At 53.5% G+C, this 19,695-nt stretch overlaps 1 protein-coding gene across 1 annotated transcript; it reads right to left on the minus strand.

The window, feature by feature from the left end:
• Positions 1-6,788: 6,788 nt before the first annotated feature.
• Positions 6,789-18,966, minus strand: LOC308256323 (protein Daple-like). The gene is made up of 6 exons (XM_080684564.1): positions 18,829-18,966; positions 15,993-16,641; positions 14,379-14,518; positions 11,691-11,780; positions 9,828-10,024; positions 6,789-7,012 (listed from the first exon to the last, which is right to left on the minus strand). Exons 1-6 carry the CDS (start codon positions 18,870-18,872, stop codon positions 6,915-6,917), a joined length of 1,218 nt encoding a protein of 405 aa, XP_080540690.1. The 5' UTR covers positions 18,873-18,966; the 3' UTR covers positions 6,789-6,914.
• Positions 18,967-19,695: the final 729 nt, after the last annotated feature.

The following is a 19,695-nucleotide window of genomic DNA, read 5'->3' on the forward strand; positions in this document are numbered from 1 at the left end:
GATAGCACCAAGCCCGGAGCGGAGATCCAAGGGCATTGGAAAGTGCCCAGAAGGAAGGTCGACTTACCCTTCAGGCCGCGAGGTGAGCAGTCACTGGATGCATCCCTGCGGCTCTCTTGAGCTGCCTGGCCGGGACCCTGAGAGGAAAGGACCACACTGAACCAAAAGGGCCGCTGACCCAGTCTAGCCCAGACTACGCCATCCAGTCTGCAAAGGAGGACAGAACAGAGCGATTCTGCCACAGCTCAGGGAGCGCCCTCAGAAGGACAGACGCGGGTTCTGGAGACGCCCCAGGAGGGGTCCCGCCTCCCCTGAGAGTCAGGCCCCGTGCACAGTGGGCATGGGCTGTGGGGGATGACAGCCTGTGCGTCTGTGTCTGTGCGGTCTGGGGCTGGGGCTCAAACAATGTTGTTGACAAAGGAAATTTCACGCAGAACTCCGGTATAGACCAAACGGGATGGCTCTGGGAAAGCAAAGCGTTGGAGGGGTGAGGAGCCCACCATTAGGACACATGGAGCTTTCTAGAACACGTGGAAACACGCTGCCTAGACCAGAACAGTGGCACCTGGTGAGGGCGGGAGCCAGGACAGGGCAGAGTGAGCGCCCACGTGTGCACAATGAAGCCTGTGCCCGCTCCAGGGGCCGCTTCTCCTCGGGGGTCCGAGGGGCGTGTGCTGGGTCTCAGGAGGAAAGAACATGCTGGCTTTCCGTGGCTGTTTGCTGTCCTTCAGCTTCTCCTCTTTTTGTCTCAAATTGACAGCTGCCCCAAAGGGAAAAGAAATGGACCTTCACGGTGACAAGTGTGGGGCAGCCGCCCTCCTGGCTGTGGTGTGTGCCTGCCTGAGCGTGTCTAGGGCAGCCCTCCCTGCCTCCCTGGATCAGAGGGGGAGCACCTGCTGCAGGGAGGGCAGCACCACCTGGCCAGGAAAGGCGGTCCCTTCCAGGCCTGCAGACCGCCCCTCCTGGTCCATGCCCCCAGCACACGCAGTCCCACGGCCCCGCCCCGTGTACCATCAGGGCTTGTCCCACCGCACAGTCACAGCTGGGGACAGGGACTGTGTGCCCGTCCTCCCTGCACACAGCTGGTGTTGAGCTGAACTTCACTGAGAACCAGGGACACACTAGGAGCAGCTCTGCTTCCGCCCCACCAAGCAGTCTGCTCTGGACTCACAGGGGCACAGGGCACCCAGTTCCCCAGCCCTGGCCCGCTCCCCAAATAGCAGGATTCTGAAAAAGCCTGTTAGCAGCGGGGCTGGGGGTGAGCCAAAAAGTACTTGGTTCCATGGAGTGCACAGAAGCAGAACCAGCCCCCTCTTTGAGAAAGAAAAACCTTGAACAGAAACATCCACCTTCCTCTTGGAAAAGGACGTGTCACTGAAAGGCAACTGTGACACAGATCAGCGGGCTCCAAACCCTCCGTCCATTGTTGCCCAGCACTGCCCACCCCTTCGCCTCTGTCTCTTGATATGAGAAGCTCGAGGAATCAGAACACTATGGAATAAGATCCTTTTCCTCAGCTGATCCGGCATAAATCTGTCCCCTCCGTGACACTTCCAAGAGCGGTGGCCGACTCCTCCTGTCCTGTTCCCCTCCACCCAGTGAGAAGATGTGAGGGCTCCGGGGTGTCACACTGTTTCCCCACAGAGCCTGTCTCTGCCCATAAGTTGTAAGAGTCCATGCCAGCACCATGGAGCTTTCTAGGCAATGGGAGGGAGGAGATAATGCTCACTCCTCCACTTATTGTTGATTACTTCAGAAGCTGAATCCAATGGAAACTCTCTCAGTTTTCGTTTTAATTAAAAAGTTAGCTTTCCACCCTCCTAGGATTTTGTTCTACGGAAATTATAAAAACCCAAAGCAACTTGTTAATATTTTAAAAGGCTGGTATCATTCACTGATTCCCTTCTGCCTACTTGAGATGGCAAGTGTTTCCACCAATTTCTAAGATGAAATTTTCAACTGGGAGCTGCTCTGGGCAACTAAAGTCCAGGTGAGGAAGGTGAGACCTTCCTGCAATCAGTGCTCTGTGCCTGGGCCACTAGCGCTTCCTGCCAGCAAGAGGAGTCAGAGCCTCCAGAAGTAGTGACACCCATCACTGGAGGGAGGTAAGCAGGAGCTGCATGCTTAGGCCCCTAGGGGAGGCAGGAAAAGGGTGTTGAGGAACTGTGGGTCCCCATTCCCACTTCAGCACAACACCTCCTCGTTCACCTCCTCTGTGTGTGGGATTTGCACACAGGCCTTAGCTTGAAGGAAAAGCACTGTTGATGGAAACAGGTGTGATAACCCAGGCGGAAGGGCACCACACACCGTCCACGCCCCGTGCTGCCTGCGGTTGGGAACTTGAGCTCCAGGGACCGCTCACAGGGGCTGTCATCTGAATTCTAGCCTGCGGAGAACATAGGGCTGGAGATTCAGCGGACCTGAACATAAACGGGGAAACCTGGGCCTTTTGCGAGACAGCCACCTCTGACTCTGGCCCAGCCCCTGAGGTGTAGTCGTGTCCAGCTCCTGGAGGAGGGAGGGACGGGTGGACCGTGTCCTTAGGGAACAGGTGCCTATATGTCCTATCTCTTCCCTTTTTCTCCTGCTGGGACAGCCTCACACTCGGGACTCTATCTGATTTAACTTTAAGTCACACTTCCGCCTGCGCAATGACTGGGACTCCAAAGGACAGCAGTGTCCTGGCCTAAGGGCCATGCAGCAAAGGCAGCTGATACTTAGTGTCCTGGGAGCCCCTCCCCGCTCCAGGGCCAGATGCAGCAAAAGCAGGGCCCTGAGAGCAATTCTCTCCCAGGGGCCTGGGCTCTCCAGGGGCTGGAGGAAGGAAAAGGAAAGTACCACCACCTGAGGGAGGATGCGGGTTCCCTAGAGACTGAGCCTGCACCAGCAGCTCCTCCCAGCAACGTCAAGTATCCATGGGCCACCGGTCACTGCTCTTCCCTGAGAAGGACTAAGATGCCATGTGCCTTAGGCCTGCCAGCTGTTCTCTGACAGCAGCCCTGGATCCCCCACAAACTGACACCAGGGTCTCCATTTTGCAGACAGTTCTAGGTCCACCTGAGCGTGAGCTCTGGGCTGCCAGGGAATCGCCGTGGTCAGTGCTGGGTGTGCAGTGAGAGGGGCCCTTGGGCAGGGTCAACAGGCGTCTAAACAGGCCTGGGCTCTGGGTGGGATCCAGGCTGAGACAGCCCGAGGGTTAGCCTGGAGGGCTGGGCCTGGAGCCACACAGGCCGCTGGCAGGCCCAGGGGACATGGTGCTCCTGGCTCCTTCTGGAGCCCAGGCAGGGCTTCTGCTCTGCAGAGCCTGGGAGACCGGGCCAACTGCTGAGTGCCCACAAGGGACACGGAGCAAGCCCGCCCCAGCCACACAAGGCACCATGCCCCTGACACCCAACAGTGAGTGGCTGCCTTTTCAGCGTCTGCCCAGGAGCACAGAGGGACTGCCTCCTGCCCTGTGCTCACTCACCTCATCTTCTCCCAGGGGTGCTTCTGATTTGTAAACAAGGGGCCAGGTCCTGAAGCTGCCCCAGGCAGCCTCGAGGGCAGGGACCCTGTCTGTCTTTGCTGGGCTTGTCAAACCACGGTTATGCATGCCATGGCTTCCAGGGTCCTGTGGGAGGTAAGATTATGAAAAATCATAAGCCCTTCTCTTCAGTTTCTAACACCCCCGGGACAGTCATTTTCAGCTCTTTCTGCTGTCCTCGGATTCTTCATCTCTAGGTTAGAAGCAGAGTGTCTTTTTAAGTTTTGAGCTTTATTTCTCCCCTGCTGTTGCATATTTTAAATTTCCCAGTGCTCTTCCCCAGATGCTTCTTTTCATAGCATCCTGGTCTGGTTTCACCGTGCAAAGTGGCTCACTCTGAGGTCACGACGGGCATTTTAAAGCTTTTGTCTCTGTGCCTAATGCCCGCTGACTCTGTTGCTCTCAAATCAGTTTGTCTCAGGTGTTGCAGGAGCTCCTCAGGTGTCCGGGGACCCTGACTTCTCATGGGCTCCCTCTGGCAAGATGTGACCAGACTGCTCTGCTGGGAATGCCTCCCGCTAATCAGATGCCTTGAAGAGGATGTAACATCCCATCTAAGGTGCGAGCACGCTTGGCTACTGGCATCTGGGGGACATCCAACCTGTCAACCCCTCCTGAACCTCCTTGTTTTTCCGTCTAGGACACCTGCCCTCCACTCCATGGACCGGCCTCCAGTGCAAGGACCCTGTCAAGTCTCCTCCCTGGAGAATAAACCTCCAACATTGCCTGATTGTAGCCCAAAGGACGGTTCACCTCCGTTATGAAGCCGCTTGGTGCCACCAATTCCTGAGCAGTGGTGTGGGTTCCAGGGCTCAGGCCCAGGCCCCCAGATGGCGGAGTTACCTTCCCAAACTCGCACAGTTATAGGCAGAGCTGAGCTCTGAACCTGTGTCTGTGGGACACCAAACATGTCCACAGCTTCACCCACCTGCTGACCAGCTCTCAGTCTGAGAGGCGCCTCCTGCCCCTGTGAACCGGGGTCTTTGGGAAGGACCTCGGGCCGAGATGCTCATCACTCTTGGTTTGGAGGGACCGTGACTCACCGTGGGTGCGGTCTAGGCGCCGGGACGTGGGGGTGGAGGTGGAGCTGGAAGGAGCTGTAGTGATGGCTGCGGATGAACAGGCCCCGGAGCCCAGCTCTGATGGCCGGGGCTTGGTGGCTGGGTCAGTGGAGGCATCAGTGCCATCAAGGCTGCTTCTGGGTGGAGCCACTCCCTTTGGTATTAGGTTCCCAGGGCCTGGGGCAGAGAAGGACAGTGAGAAATGGGGCTGCAATTCCCATGCCAAGGTGGGCGATCACACTGCGGCCTAGAAGCAGAGACAGCAGGCACAGGGAGCCCAGGGACAAGAGCTGGGCTGTGTGCCTCACGGGCTGTGGTCTAAGGGGAGGCCCTGGTGGCAGCCTGAGCTGGAGGCCCTGGGAGGCTGGCCCTGGCTCTAACCATGGCTCACAGTGCGAGCCCCCAGCAGCTGGGAGAAAATAAAGGATGAGCTCAGGAGGCTCAACAAAATGTTGGTAAAAGTGCAACACATTAACTACTGGGCCCACCTGCTGTGTCACTCAATCCCTGACTTAAGAAGACCTGGCCTGTGGCTGCTCAAGACCACTCCCAACCTGTGGTCCAGGCCCTCAAGGTCCAGGATGTGCACCCTGCCAACAGGCTTCCCTTATGATTGCAGAAAGAAGTTCATTGTCACCCTAACAGTCATTTAAGGAGTCTTCATCTCTACATGGTGACTTTGACTCAAGAATGATTTTTACCTTCCATTTTTGCAATCCCTGAATTTTCTGCTGTGAACATGTACTATTGGCAAAGTTAAATAAAATACTAGTAAAAACAACACCAACATTGGGGAGAAATACACACCTAAAAGACCTTCAACTACCTCGTTAGGAGAGGGGATGGGCTCTTCAAATACAAGTGAAAAATGAATGCGGTTGGAGTTTCTCGGAGCATCAGGACAAGGCTGTTTTGCACAGCGTCCTGCTCCAGGCAGCTGGAGGGCTAAGGACCTGGAGCCACGCCCACTGTGGGGATTTGGGCCCCTCCACACCTTCCTAGGACCTGACCCCTCTGGCTCTCAGCTACCCAGTGTCTGGACTCTCGGGGAAGTTGTAAGCACCCAAGCCTTGCAAACTGAAATCAAGGGAAAATTTGGATTCTGAAGGATAACCTTGATGAGAAGCAAGATTCAAGTCTCTTGGGGTGAATCTGACAGTTGTCCACTGAGTGAAGTCAGCGTGAGGAGGGGCGCAGAGGCGGAAGTGCCAGACAGCAGCCAGGCCAGAGAGACTGTGTTTCCAACAGCATGCTGGGCAGGCAGGCGGGGGACCAGCAGGTGGCAGCCCAGGAATCAGAGCTGAGCATGCCAGGAAGTCAGTGCCACATCAACTGACAGGAACAGTGCGAGAGTCACCCGTTTTCTTTTACGGTGACTTTGTGTTTAGAGTGACAGTGGTTTTCCAAGTCGTTTCAAGGGAAAGTATGTAAATAATCACTCAGGTGATACAGACTTTGCAAAATCATGGAGATGGTACGAGGATGGCTGAAGACAGAAAACAATGCAGTAGCTAAAGGCCTCTGTGGACCAGCGCTCCCGGCTGATGCTGACTGTGAGCTGATGTCCTGTCTGTCCACTGCTGCCCTCACAGCAGCATCCAAGACTTCAGAGGACCTCAGCACGGTCCTACAGCGTCACTCTGGGCTGAACCCTGGCTCGGCAACATCGATCCAATTATTTGAGATGCTGAGTGGGGCAGTAAATTCTTCAAAACACGGAACACATCTAAAAAGGGACTGCTCCGCAAAAGCCAAGCTTCTGTGCTCTGGCACAGGAAGTGGAGAAAAGGGCAGCAGATTTAAAGTTAGCTGTCCAAAAACGAGTCTTAAAAAAATCTCACTTGACAGGGTCCACAGAGTTTTGGAAGCCTAGCAGCCGCTGATCAGTTCTGCCCTGCACAGGGGCATGGTCTCCAAGCCTGCAGGTGCGAGGGCAGGGGTGCCACTGGGCCCAGGGACTCACTTAGCATGGACACCCTGGCCCAGGGACCTGGGCGTGGATGCCCCGAGGCTCCCCTAACACTGTGCTGCGCTGGAGTACGGTCCAGAGGCTGTGACAACTGGTCTCCTTTGAAGTCAGAATCCACGTTGGCTACTTAAAGCTTGGCTTGGAATTTGTGTCCGGAGGAGGAGTCCGCTATGGGTCATCTGGCCTTTAACTACTGTTTTTCTGTTTGTTTGTTTGTTTGTTTGTTTGTTTGTTTGAATTTCAGCCATGAAGGAGGATACATCTTGAGACACTGCTGAAGGGAAAGGATTAGAAATCCCAGTGTCTGAGAAAGGGAGGGGCTAGTTAGAAGCGGGTGCGATGTCAGAGAAAGGCCAGACACTCAGTCATGTAGAGAAAGGCAGGCGGGGCGGCCCGATGGAGACTTGGCCTTGTCCTCGCTTCCGCTTTTCCAAAGGCGACTCCTTTTGCGCTGAGTTGCTAAATTGTTATCCCCCGGATTACACAAGAGAGGAAGGAAAAACAAAACAAAACAGCAAATAAATGAAATGAGTAATGACAAATGACTACGTTAGCTAAATGTTCTTGTGAGATCAGAGTCCTGTCCTCCCAGGAGAGTTGGAAACTATACCCACGGCACAACCAGAATCAGGACTCGGTAAACCATTATGCCCTGACTCCACTTAATTCGTTTAATGGCATCCTGGTGCCAACGCTTTACTGAGCACGTGAGGAGAATTCTATATTGCTCTAGGAGCTGATGCCTTAGACTATTTTTCAATTTCAATGTGTTAAATTATTAAATAAGGATGTTTATTAGTTTAGGACCTGGTTTTCCTTACTCCTCCGCCCTAATGACAAGCTCCCTGACAACTTGGCTCGCACACAACTAACTCCTGCTCCTGTTCAAAGACCTTGGGACACTTCCTGGGATACTTCTGGCTGCTGCAACAGGATAGTCTACCTGAGCTGCTCACTGATAATCCTAGTACATCTAGAACAGCCTCTTATGGAAGGATCACTTTGAAATACCTCTTTTTCATACCAAAACACTGTCAACATCAAGAATTATTCCCATTTAGATCCCTACGCATTCTCTCCTGCAAACCTACACTTCATGACCTTTGAATTCTGGAGTCTTATCAGAGCAGAAAATTGGCCCAACTTCCTGAACATGTCACATACATGGGCATAACTGGTTTATCTGATTTCTGATTTCGGATTCAAGTCCATGGCAGGACCTCTGTTATTTCTCTCTCCACAGCACCACCTGGTGGCCACAGCTCACACCACAGGGACCCACTATGCAATGCTGGTGCCCCAGGCTTGGTCAGCACCTTCAGGGACCAAAGCAGCTTTAACTGCAGGCAGTGCTCACAGTGGTGAAGAGTTCAGGCTCCATAATCTGTCAGACCTGGGTTCGGATCCCAGCTCCGCCCCTTATTCTCTGGGCAAGTGCTTAACCTTGTCAAGCCTCACTTTCCCAGCCCTGCAAAGGGGATAGGAATCGTGCCTGCCTCACATGGCAGTTGGAACTAAAGGAGAGACATAAAATGTGAAACTACCGAAAAGGTGCTGGGCCCAGAAACAGCAGCCATGCAATGTTACTAATATCCACCACTGACCTGCTCATTCACGGATCCAAACAGCTGTTTTTTTTTGTTTTGTTTTGTTAGTCCTCACCCAAGGATATATATATATTTTTTTTTCTTTCAGAGAGAGTGGAAGGGAAGGACAGAGTCAGAGAGAGAAACATCTATGTGAGAGAGACACATCGATTAGCTGCCACCCTCACACCTCGACAGGGCCCGGCATTGAGCCTGCAACCCAGGTACTTGCCCTTGACCAGAATCAAACCCTGGACTCTTTAGTCCAAGGGCCGACCCTCTAACCACTGAGACAAACTGGCCAGGGCAGTCAAGCATCTTTTTTCTGAATGTTTTGCTAGCTCAGTTAGGATGATTATCGTTCATTAAGTCAACTTAGACAATAACACAAGTGGAGGTGGTGAATGTAAAAAAAATTATGTAGCCTGAATGAAAACCCGAGGCAACAGACGCCTCTACATCAATGTTCATAAGTTTCAAACTCATTTACCTGCATATGAGCGTTTTACCTAATCAACTCCTGCAAAGACTGGGAATGCAAGCGTGAGTCCCAAACACTGGTATGATGCGTGTGCACACTTGGTTTTTTGCGTTTCGAGGGACACACCAGGACCTCAAGTGGTGAATGTCACCCAGAAAGGTGTGTGCACAGGTCACACTCAGAAGGCGGCTGGTCACGGGCTCTCGGTGCTGTCACGGCCGCCCCTGAGAGGGCCCGAGTGGCCCAGGCATGGGCTGGTCTCAGGAAGTCCTGGTGTCCTTCATAAATTTAAATTCTCAGGGAGCACGTTTGGCAGGCTTATAGGTAAGTCATGCAGGACATGATTTTTAAAAGTAAATTGAAAACTAAACCATGTTTAAGGCAAGTAAGGTGCGCTTTGGCCCTCTCCCAAACCTTAACATCTCTGAAATCAGGATGCAGCTTCGAGCCTGTCGGCCAGGTGGCAATTCTGACAAATCGTCACTGCCACAACCCATTGATCTTCTTTTTATGTGAGCACCCTTGTCCTGACAGCCTCTTAGATTCCATGAAATACATACAGCACATGCAACTAGAAATCCACTTCAGACCTAAGGCAACTCCACACGTCAGCCCTGAAGGACGAGTACAGTGCACCCCGTGGTGGCAGGACTCAAGGCCAGATCAGGTTTGAGGAGAAAACCAGACCCGCTTTTCAAAGTGACAGAACGATCAGAGCCACAGGAGGCCTTGCTGGAGACCTTGCCGCTGTCCATTACGCGCTCAATGCACCGTGGAGCTCCCTACAGAAATGGCCTATTGTAGGCCTGGAGGAAACCGGGAACCCCAAACACAACCGCGGTGGAGCTTGTCTCTGCGGCAACTGTGTGGACTTCAGCTCTGGATAGTCGAGTCCCTACCACAGTGTCCATGATGCGAGAGGCTCCTCATGCTAAAGGACCTGAATTGTTCTGGGACGGAAGTGCAGCAACACTGATGGGGGTTTACATTTTCTACTTGGGTGTTCACATACCTCAGGAGGCAGTTGTGCATGTATGGAGCACTCCCCCTTCAGGCTCCTACACACACACACACACACACACACACACACACACACACACACGTTTGAACACCAAGCATGCAGTGTCCTTGGTTCTCCCCTGTCCCTGAGGGTGACCTGAGATGCTCCCCTTCACATCCTGCCTGCAGCCAGGTCCGCCCCTCCTACCTTTTCCCTTGCGCCCCCAGCGGGCTTCTTGCTCTTCTGAACACTTTGAGTTGCATGGGGTGGCCTCCAGGGGCTCCAGCTGAGACTGAAGAGGCTGAGAAGTACTGGGCGAGGCCTGGTCTGGTTGTTCTCTGGAATGCCCTTTCTTTCTTTTGATAAATGTCACAAAGGCTTTCGCTGCAAACCAGCGCTTTTTCCTGTAAGAGGTAGGTTTTTAGGACACAGCCAACCCTCACTGCCCCTCCATCAGGTCCCTGGGTGCCAGCTGGGATTTCCATCACCAGCTTGGGAAGGCGGCGGTTAATCTGGTTCAGAATGAGGGTGCTCTTCGCCATCACCACGCTCATCCCACCTGGGGCTCAGGAGGTGGCACACACTGTGCAGTTAATTCGCACAGACCCAGGGATGGTGAAGCCTTCCTCGTGGCAGGAACCCACACTAGCCCCTTGGAAAACAGAACCTCCAACCCAGCTCTCAGCTCTCCATTACTGTGCCAAGTGCAGGAAGCGGTGCTGTGCTGACCTAATCATGCTGGTTGGCAAAATTCCTCCAAAATGCCATTTTCAGAACGGGTCAGGGACCTCCTCATTTTCTGCTAGAGTTAATAATATGTGGAATAGGCTGGCATACTCTGCCCGTTCCCGGCATTGAGGAGTCTGGGTGAGGGGAAGAGGGCAGGAGAGTGGGCCGCTTCAAGTAGAAACAGTGAGCCCTGGCTGGGAGCCCACTGGTTGGAGCGTCCACCTGAGCACTGAAGGGTGGTGGGTTCGATCCCCCGTCAAAGGCACATACCTAGGTTGCAGGTTCGATACCCGGCCCCGGTGGAGGCGTGTGCAGATGGAAACCAATTGATGTGTCTCTCTCACATCGATGTCTCTCTCTCTCTTTCTCTCTGTCTGCCTGTCTCTCTCTCCCAACCCCCTCACCTCCCTCCCTCCTTTCTACTCTCTCTAAAAATCAATGGGAAAAATATCCTTGGGTTAGGATTAAAAAAATAAGTAAATAAATGAAAACAGTGAATGTAAAGTTAATACGCTGCAGCTAACAGGAAATGAGGCATTCTAATGTAACAAGGACCACAGCTGTGTTCTGACCCTGCTCTGCCACGAAACAGCACTGTGCGACACAAGCCAGTCCATTTCCTCATCGGTGCCTCAATTTCCCTGTCAACGGCAGGGTCAGGCAGAGGTTCTGAAATTCTGTGGTTCTGTGATTTCCACAGAGAGGCCCTGCCGGATTCATGGGGATTTGACCCCAAGGCTGGGCTGGGACAGGGCAATGGGAAAGTCCAGCTCCTGGGCTCGGGCCCGGGCCCAGAGGAAGCCCTGCTGGACGGAGTCCGGCAGTCTCGGGGACCGAGCCGTCCCACCACCGGGGCTGCTGCTCTCAGGAGAAGGGAAAGTGTTTGTGAACCTGCCCTGGGGGGTCCAGTGAACCCAGAGGAATGGAGGTCAGAACAAAAGATTCCTGTGCTTGAAGATGGGGGAGCTGGTCCAGACGTCTGACCCAAGCTTCCTTCCCAAAACAGAAACATGGTTTTCTAGGTCCCATAATCTTGAGACCAAACCTGATATGCCTGCTTTAGTGGCTCTAAAAGCACAGACTCTCTGCCCCTTAGACAGGCTCCGGGCCAGCTGGCCTTCACCGTCCCTCATAGGATGACCCTGAACACGGAGGGCGGGACCGAAAGAAACTCTAAATTCTTTCCTTGCTGGGAGAGACCTGCATATAGGGCAGCTGCCATACAGCAGAAGGTACAGGCCCAACAAACTGGTCGTTGCTCTAGATGCTACAGCTTTCCCTACTCGTGAAAGAGGAAGCTTCTGTTCCGTGTGTAAGTTACTGACGCTTAGATCAACTCACTTCTTTGGCGCTGGATCATGGACCTTGTGCTGAGCCATGCTTTGTTCTTCTAGGTTTTCATTAGTTTTATGTGAGGCATTTACTTTGTCTCTAACAGAGGAGAGAGGAAAAACAGTCTGGTTTTTAAAATAAAACACGTGAATTGACTCATCAGCCCCGCCTGGGATCTGGCCCAGGAGGAACTGGTGTGTTTCTGGGACTCAGACATCACGGTGCTCATGGCCATCATGACCACCAAGTTGGGAATATGGGGGTGGAAGCAGGTGACGTTGGTCCAGGACCCCTAGCACATCGAGGGGACTGGCTGAACACCTAGGATCAGGCTGTATGTCACCTCAGGAGAGCAGACCCCAAACCATCTGAAATTCAAGCTGGGAAACCCCGAGGATTCCGGGCAGGTCAGCTCAGGATCTTGGGCACTCGGGTCGGACACGGGGCTAGGCGGGCTCCTGCGGGTGCAGAGCAACGATGCCTTTAGTGGTGGGGAGGGGTCTGCCCTCCATGAGATAGACGGGCATCAGGTGAAAAAGGTCAGTTTAGCAAAGTCAGACCTCCGACCTGGACCCACTCCAATGTTGGGCTTCTGCTCACACTTCCAGGGAAGCAAACTCAAAGCCTTTCGGGGGCCAGAGAAGATAAGGAGCAGGGCGGCCTGGGAGGACTGGAGGAGGGGTGGGGCCTGCGGCGAGGCTGAGCGCATGGTGCCACGTGGGACCTAACGCAGGGCCTGCAATCGGAGCGCCACTCTCCATGTGGGGGAGCTTCTGATTGCTTTTCCCGAAGGATCCAGAAGCCCCGGCTCTGAAGCATAAACTCTTAATTTCTAAATGTGGGAAGTCAGTTCACATTTTCAAAAAAGCAGAAAGGACCAGAGAGACACCTCTTAAACCTTGGGCTGCCAGAGGGCACCCCCGCTCTTGGGAGAGGGAGCCTGGCCTTCCTGAAGCAGACGGCATGGCATGCTTTCGTTCTGTGTGTCTAGGAGCCGTGCACGCAGTGCTCGCTGTACAGCGTCCCCCACTGGGCCGCCGGCTTTGGTCCTCTTCCTGCCTCTCCTCACCCATGTGGCCTTGATAGCTCAGACCCCTGCTTTCCTTTCTTGAAAGTGAGTCCTAGCCATCAAGGCAGCTGCTCAGGCTCCTTCGATCATAAGGTGCTCAGGCCCCACCTAATCCCAGGGCTTTCCCGCGAGTTCACCGCGAACTGGGCACCCGTGAAAAGTGATCTCTTGCAAACCACTGGGCCCTTGGCCCCTGACCTGCTCTGCTGCCAGCGCCCTTGGCTCGGCCTCTGTTCTTCTACTCTGTTATTCTGTTCCCACGGCCGTCCGCCAGCCCCGCAAACTCATGGCCCAGCTATCCTAGGGCTGGGGAAGACTCTGCTCAGAGCAGGCTCAGGAATCCTGCCCACTCCCTGGCCTCCTGCAGACACTTTCTAATGCAAAAGCATCATCAGATCATCCCCCAGGGTACCAGGTCCGCACTCTTCTAGGTCACACCCGCCCAACCTCTGCTGGTCATTTTTAGCAGCTGTGTAACTTCAGGCTACAAACTCTCACTTCTACCCCAAAACTGCAGTGCGGTTTTCCATGTCAACCATGTCAACCATCTTTGGTACGTGGCGAGCCCCTTGTAGATGAGCAGACGACTCTGAGAGAACAGTGAGCAGCATCGTGTCCCTCTGTCCCACACTGGCCAGCCATTCCCGATCACAAGGAAGGACAGTCCCAGCAGCACAGCACCGAGGGGTGAAGACCACCCTGGACCCACAAGACGCATTTCAGATTACTTGACTTCCAAACCACGAGGTTTCCAGCACCAAGGCTCTTCCTCCTGCCCTCATTTCTGGCAGCTTCCTAGGCCCTGTACACCAGCATCCCTTAAACACTCACTTCCCAGTGAATCCGACTCATTAGCGGGCATGGAAGCCTTCCACGGCTGAGCGCTGCCCCTTCCAGCCTTCCCTCCTGCCACTCCTTGCACCTTCCCTGCACCCAGACCACGCCATGCTCCACCCTCACGTCCCCCACCTTCTCCCCTCCACACACACACACACCCACACTGGCTAGCCTTTTCCCCATCCCTGTCAGCAGAACCCCAACTCCCACCACCACGCTTCCTTCTACCTCCATGGAGCCCCTCAAGATCTGTCTGGTGTGCACACAGCTCTGCTCACATCCCATCATCCCTACTGGTTCCTGGGGACAAGGTAACTGGTTCTGTGCACCTCGCAGCGCCCACGCCAAAGCCAGGACTGTCGGCAAAGTCAATGTCGGCAGAGCGAGGACAGCTACTGTGCACCAACAACCCACTTGCCAGCCCATTAAGGGAAACACCGACACAGAAAGGGCTCAGCCTGCGAGCTGAAGTCCTTCCCTAGGACCTCTCTGTATCACTGTGGTGTTTTTCAAAGTGAACTTAATCCCCAAAGCAGATTAAGAAGAGTCTGGCAGGGGGCAGTGTCTCTGAAAAGCCAACAAAGCCAACCACCCCTACTTGCAGAAATCTAGAACCATTCCAGGGAAAGCGAGAGAAGGATGAGCTGGTAAGATGGTCTGTCCCCTTGCCCTGGGGACACCAATGCGCCCAGGATTCTCTGCTGCCCAGAGGGGCACTGTCCAATCCTGGAGCTGGAAGCCACGCACCCTCTGTTGATGGGCGGCCATCAGCCCACACCCCTCCCACTTACTGCTGCTGCTCCTCCTGGTGCTGGTCCTCATTCTCCAAGTCCTCCTGGAGAAGCTTCTGGTTCTGCTCATTCAACCTTTGGACTTGGCTCTGCAGGTGACGGTTTTCTCCCTCCAAGTTCCCCTTGAGACGGGAGAGCAGCTAAAACACAGATGGACAATGTCTCAAAACACCACACGCTCCCGTGATTCCACTGCTGGGAATCTACTTCCAAAAGAAGAAACAGGCCACGTGCACAAAGATGGCCACTTTGGTATTATCTGAACCAGCTGGAATGACCAATGCGGCCAATGCCATGGAGACAGCCAAGCCTTCTGCCACTGCACCGCCCACTCAGGCAGCCAGTGGCCACGTGTAGCCGCTGAGCCCTGAAAACGCAGCCAGTCTGAGCTGAGATGAGCCATAAGTGCAAAATACATAATAGATTCTGTGGACTTAATAACAATTAAAAATAATGTAAAATATCTCTTTAATAAGCTTCCCGACGCTGTGGCTCAGTTGGTTGAGTGTCTCCACATGCACCAAGAAATCAGCAGTTTATTTCCTGCTCCATTCCCCAGTAGAGGGCATGCAGGGACAGCTGATGGATGTTTCTCTCAAAAATCCAAAAAAAACCCATATTATTAAAATAGTTCTTTAATAAGCTTTTGGGGTTACATGTGACATTTTAAATATAATGGTTAAATAAAATAGGCCATTACATTAATCCCACTGTCTCCTTTTACTTTTTGAATATGGCTACTAGAAAGTTGAGTATCACATGTGGTGGCCTGCATTATATTCCTGTTGGACATCTCTGCTCTAGGCAGGGTTGGCAGGCTTTTCCTGTCAAGAGCGAGGCACTAAATATGTGAGGCTTTCCAGGCCGACAGTGGTCTCTGCTGCAACTGTTCAACTCTGTTATTACAGCAGGAAAGGAGCCAGAGATACAAGGTACACACATGGGTGTGGCTTTGTTTAAAAAAAAAAACAAAAAAAAAAACACCAAAAATCTTTATTCATGGACACGGACTTTTAAATTTCATATCACTTTCTCTTGCCCCCAAACATTTTCCTACTTTTGATTTTCCCCAACCATTAGACACCGTGAAAGCTATTCTTGGTTCACAGCCTTACACAAGCAGGCGTGGGGCTGGACCTGAATTTGGGGCTGAGGCTGGCCAGCTCCTGCTCTAGGATATCATCGCGGTTGGTGAGCAGGAAAGTCCCAAGTTTTGGCTTCAGACAAACGGGGTTCCATCCCGATACTTCAGAGGGACAGGGATGGGCACCCCAGCTCAGAGATCATTGTGGGAATTAAATGAGATGACACAGAGAGCAGAGTGCTCAGCCGAGAGGTCGGAAATAAAACGGTACTCGGCTGTTTCCATGCACCGCCCCGACCCTGCAGAAAGCAAAGATCGGGTGAAAGGTGTTGTGTAGCACACCCCTGCCAGTCATGGTGTTCATCCCAGCCACATGCTTCTGGCTTCCCCTCCGCCTCTGTGTGACATTCACACACACTCTTTGAGCAGAGATGCCAATGAGGACCCATTCCCACCTGGCTGAGCCCAAGGCGTCAGCCCAGGGAACAGGCCCACCCAGGGTGCTGAGGCCCTGCAGCCCCAGGCCTCACCTGGCAGTGGTTGTCCAGCTCCGTCAGCGAGATGTCCATGCTCTGGAGCTCCTCCCTCAGCCTGTTGCACTGCGCTTGCCAGCAGTTCACCTCCAGCTGCATGTCGTTCAGGGAGGTTTGCAGCTTCTTGGTGTGGGTCTGCAGCTCCTCCTGCTCCCCCTTCAGCCCCTCATACTGGGCCTGCCAGCGGTTCACCTCCAGCTGCGTGCCCTTCAGGGAGCTTTGCAGCTCCTTGGTGTGGGTCTGCAGCTCCTCCTGCTCCCCTTCCAGCCCCTCATACAGGGCCTGCCAGTGAATCACCTCCAGATGTGTGTTCTTCAGGGAGGTTTGCACCTCCTTGGCGTGGGCATACAGCTCCTCGATGAGGGCTTGCTGCTCCTTGGTGAGGGCTTGCAGCTTCTCCTGCTCCCCCTTCAGCCCCTTGTACAGGGCCTGCCAGCGGTTCACCTCCAGCTGCCTGTCATTCAGGGAGGTTTGCAGCTCCTTGGTGTGGGTCTCCAGCTCCTCCTGCTCCCCCCTCAGCCAGTTGCACTGGGCCTGCCAGCAGTTCATCTCCAGCTGCATGTCGTTCAGGGAGCTTTGCAGCTTCTTGGTGTGGGTCTGCAGCTCCTCCTGCTCGCCCTTCAGCTGCTGGTGCAGGAAATTGGCCCTGGGGGTGGAGAGACACAGGGCCAAGGGCTGAGGAGCACTCCCAGGCTCTGTCCCAGTTGTGCAACCTTAATCAAAACCGCAACCTCTCTGGGCCTCAGCTTTTTTCATGCGTTAATGAAGGGTTGAACAAAACCAGCGGTTTTCAAATTGTGTTCATTGGGGTTCTATGAGGGAGGCTTCCCCAGGTGCCCCACTGTGGGCTGGGGGAGACAGGACAGGCAAGCTCGGACACCACGTCCACAGAGCATTCCTGTAGAAGTCCTTTCTATGTGAGGCTTTGGCACAGCTGCCTACTTGGAAAAAGGGTTCTTTGATTCAAACACTTAAACACTGAATCAGAACATTTTTGCTCTAAGACTCTATGTCTATGCCCAGCTCTTCTTCCCAATTGCGATCCCCTTTATAATTTCAACACCTGAGATAAATAAAATAGGAGATTCTGCAGTGTTACGTAAATTCACTGAAATGATCACCATCATCATCATCATCATCATCATCATTAACCAACTGGGATTCCTGGGGGAAGATTTATACCAAAAAGCTCCTATGACCAGAGGCTCATGGACTCAATTTGAACACAGGTGTGTGAAGTTTGGCCCACACAGCTTTTTAAAAACATTTTAACACTTACTTATTTTATTTCATTTTAAAGAATGTACGGTTTTATTAATTGATGTCTCTCCAATAAAGTCTCAACAACAACAAAAATAAAATAACATAAAGAAAGGAAACAGAAAAAGATGAAAAGATTCCTCCGTTGTGGTCCTGTGAATACTCCCGCATTTAGGTTTAAGAGTCCCCAGCCTCAAAAATGTTTCCAGGTCCTCCTGGTCCTCTGTGCCGACCGAAAAAGCAGCTTTTGTTTTGTTTTGTTTTGTTTTGTTTTTTAAAAAACAAACAAACAAACAAAGTAGTTTATCAGCATTCAAAAATCTTAACTTTCACATCACCATTCAGATATCTTTTCTCAGGGAAAAAAAAAAAGCATAAAGAAAGATGACCTGGCAGCCTGGCCTGCCTCCCAGCTGACAGCCTTTAGCCAGGTGTGTTGTCCCCCAGGGCCTGGTCTATTGCTGACTCTCCTTCCCACCTGTTGGACCTGCCCGGCCACTGCAGGAAGCTGAGTTTACAGCCCCACAACACATGTTAAATCAGGGCTGTGCCAAGGAAGGCTTCATATGGTCACGCCTCTGGGTTGAGGCAAGACCTGGATTTGAATCCTGCCTGTGCCACTAACTAGGAGCACTGACCTTGAACACGTTGTGTCATCTCGCTGAGCCTGTTTCCTCCTCTGTTGCTGTGGTTTTTTAAAGGATAATAATAGCTCAGCTAATTCTCATGATTCACAGTCTACTGTTCTACCCAGCCACCCTAACACTGAATTAGTGTATACTGAAACTGTTCCCACCGGTTCCTGGGAGTCTCTGGTCACATTTTGTCTACTGATCAAGACATAAAGACACCTCCTGTAATACACTCACAGCCAACAGCTCCATACCTGGGCCCGAATGACCCTTGTGTGCCACTCGTACGTATATTCCCCGTGAGGCCCAGCGCAGCCTTGCACCTGGGAACACTAGACAGAGCTTCAGCACTCCATTTAGGGGCCATTTCATGCGGGGAAATCGCCCCCACAGAGCACAAATAGAACACCATGGCACTCAATGGACCACAAAGAGGACGCTTGTTTGAGAGAGCTGGAACAAGCCCGGAGTCAAAGGTTCAACCTCAGCTGCAAATGTGCACATCAGGCGAGTCCAGGATCTCCCACACTGGGCACGTCCATGAAAGGCCACGGGAACTGATTTGGGGGTCACCGGTACATTTCAGCGAGGAGGTGAATTCACAAATGGGAATGCGAAAATGCTGAGGACCGAGCCTCTCTCCCTCAGGGAGCGCTGGTGTTAGAGGATGCAGGTGCCGGTGCCCCACAGTCATCAGCATCATAAATGTAGGAGGGGAGGTAATCCAAACCTAGACAACGCACCATCCCAGCTGCCCGAGTCCTTCCTTCCAGCCACCAGCTGCACTTCCCTCTACCTTGTTGCCACCAGCTGTTACCATGGCAGGGTTGGTAAAGATGCACCATCACCGGGGGTCTCCCTTGAGCTCAGCTCAGTGGGTGCTGAGTGAGTGGGTGTGAATGACATCCCGGCAGAGGCGCTGCAGGGGGCCTGGCGGTTACCTGTCCAGCTCTCGCTGCAGCCTCTGGTTCTCCTCGGCGGCCATGGTGCTCGTCCTCTGCTCCTGCTGCAGAGCCTCCCGCTGGGTGTTCAAGAGCCTCCCCAGCTGCTCCAGCGCCGCCTCATGTTGGAGCTGCTCCTTGTAGCTGTTGAAGGGAAACACACCCGCTAGGAATGGACACCCTGGGAGACTGCAAAGCCTGGGTGAGCGGCTTCTCTCTGCAGAGCTGAGGGAGAGGGCGATAGGTAAGGGGCGGGGCTGGACAGAGAGAAGGGACAGACACTGGGCCAGCTCTGGGGGTCTCCTCCAGCCCAGGAGCCGATTCCCCTCCTCCACCCGAAGTGTCTCCATGGTCCCTTACAGTCCCTGTCAAAGCAGCCTCCCTCCTTTATCCCACTGCAAACAAAACCACTGTTTCTGAACTCCACGCCCTTCTCAAAGAAACCACCACACATACAGCGGAATTCCACCGCTCATAACAGCTGATCCCGCTCACCGGGCCCTGGGTGAGCCGTACACCCCAGCTCAGGAACACGACTCTCCCTGCTCTGAGCCAGGCAGCGTGGGAGCCAGAGGATTGCCTGGTGGGGCCCAAGCAGCCACCAGGGGCAGTTGCACATACACTCGCATACACCCTGCTCCTCAAGGCACCCCTAGTCCAGCCCTTGCCCTCTCTCTCCCACAGCCTCCCCTCAGCTCGGGCTTTTATTTCCTTACTGTCTCAGTCTGTAGAGGGTCCCGCACAGCCCTCTCTGGAGGGCAGCAGAGCACAAGAGGGAGCCCCCGACCAGCTCCAGGCCATTCCTCCTTCTGCAGGAACCTTCCCTGTTCACGGGGACTCGGGAGCCTCCCCACGTCCAAGGTGGAG

The sequence above is a fragment of the Plecotus auritus genome, assembly GCF_963455305.1.
Source record: "Plecotus auritus genome assembly, chromosome: 8".
Lineage (NCBI taxonomy): Eukaryota > Metazoa > Chordata > Mammalia > Chiroptera > Vespertilionidae > Plecotus > Plecotus auritus.

Bases quoted from the DNA above. Each gene is read 5' to 3' on its own strand.
- LOC308256323 (XM_080684564.1), bottom strand. From the start codon at position 18,872: ATGGCCGCCGAGGAGAACCAGAGGCTGCAGCGAGAGCTGGACAG. The intron at 16,642-18,828 runs GTAACCGCCAGG...CTCCACCCCCAG, and splicing joins CTGCAGCGAGAGCTGGACAG to GGCCAATTTCCTGCACCAGC. The intron at 7,013-9,827 runs GTAGGAGGGGCG...ATAACAATTTAG, and splicing joins CTGGGGGCGCAAGGGAAAAG to CAACTCAGCGCAAAAGGAGT.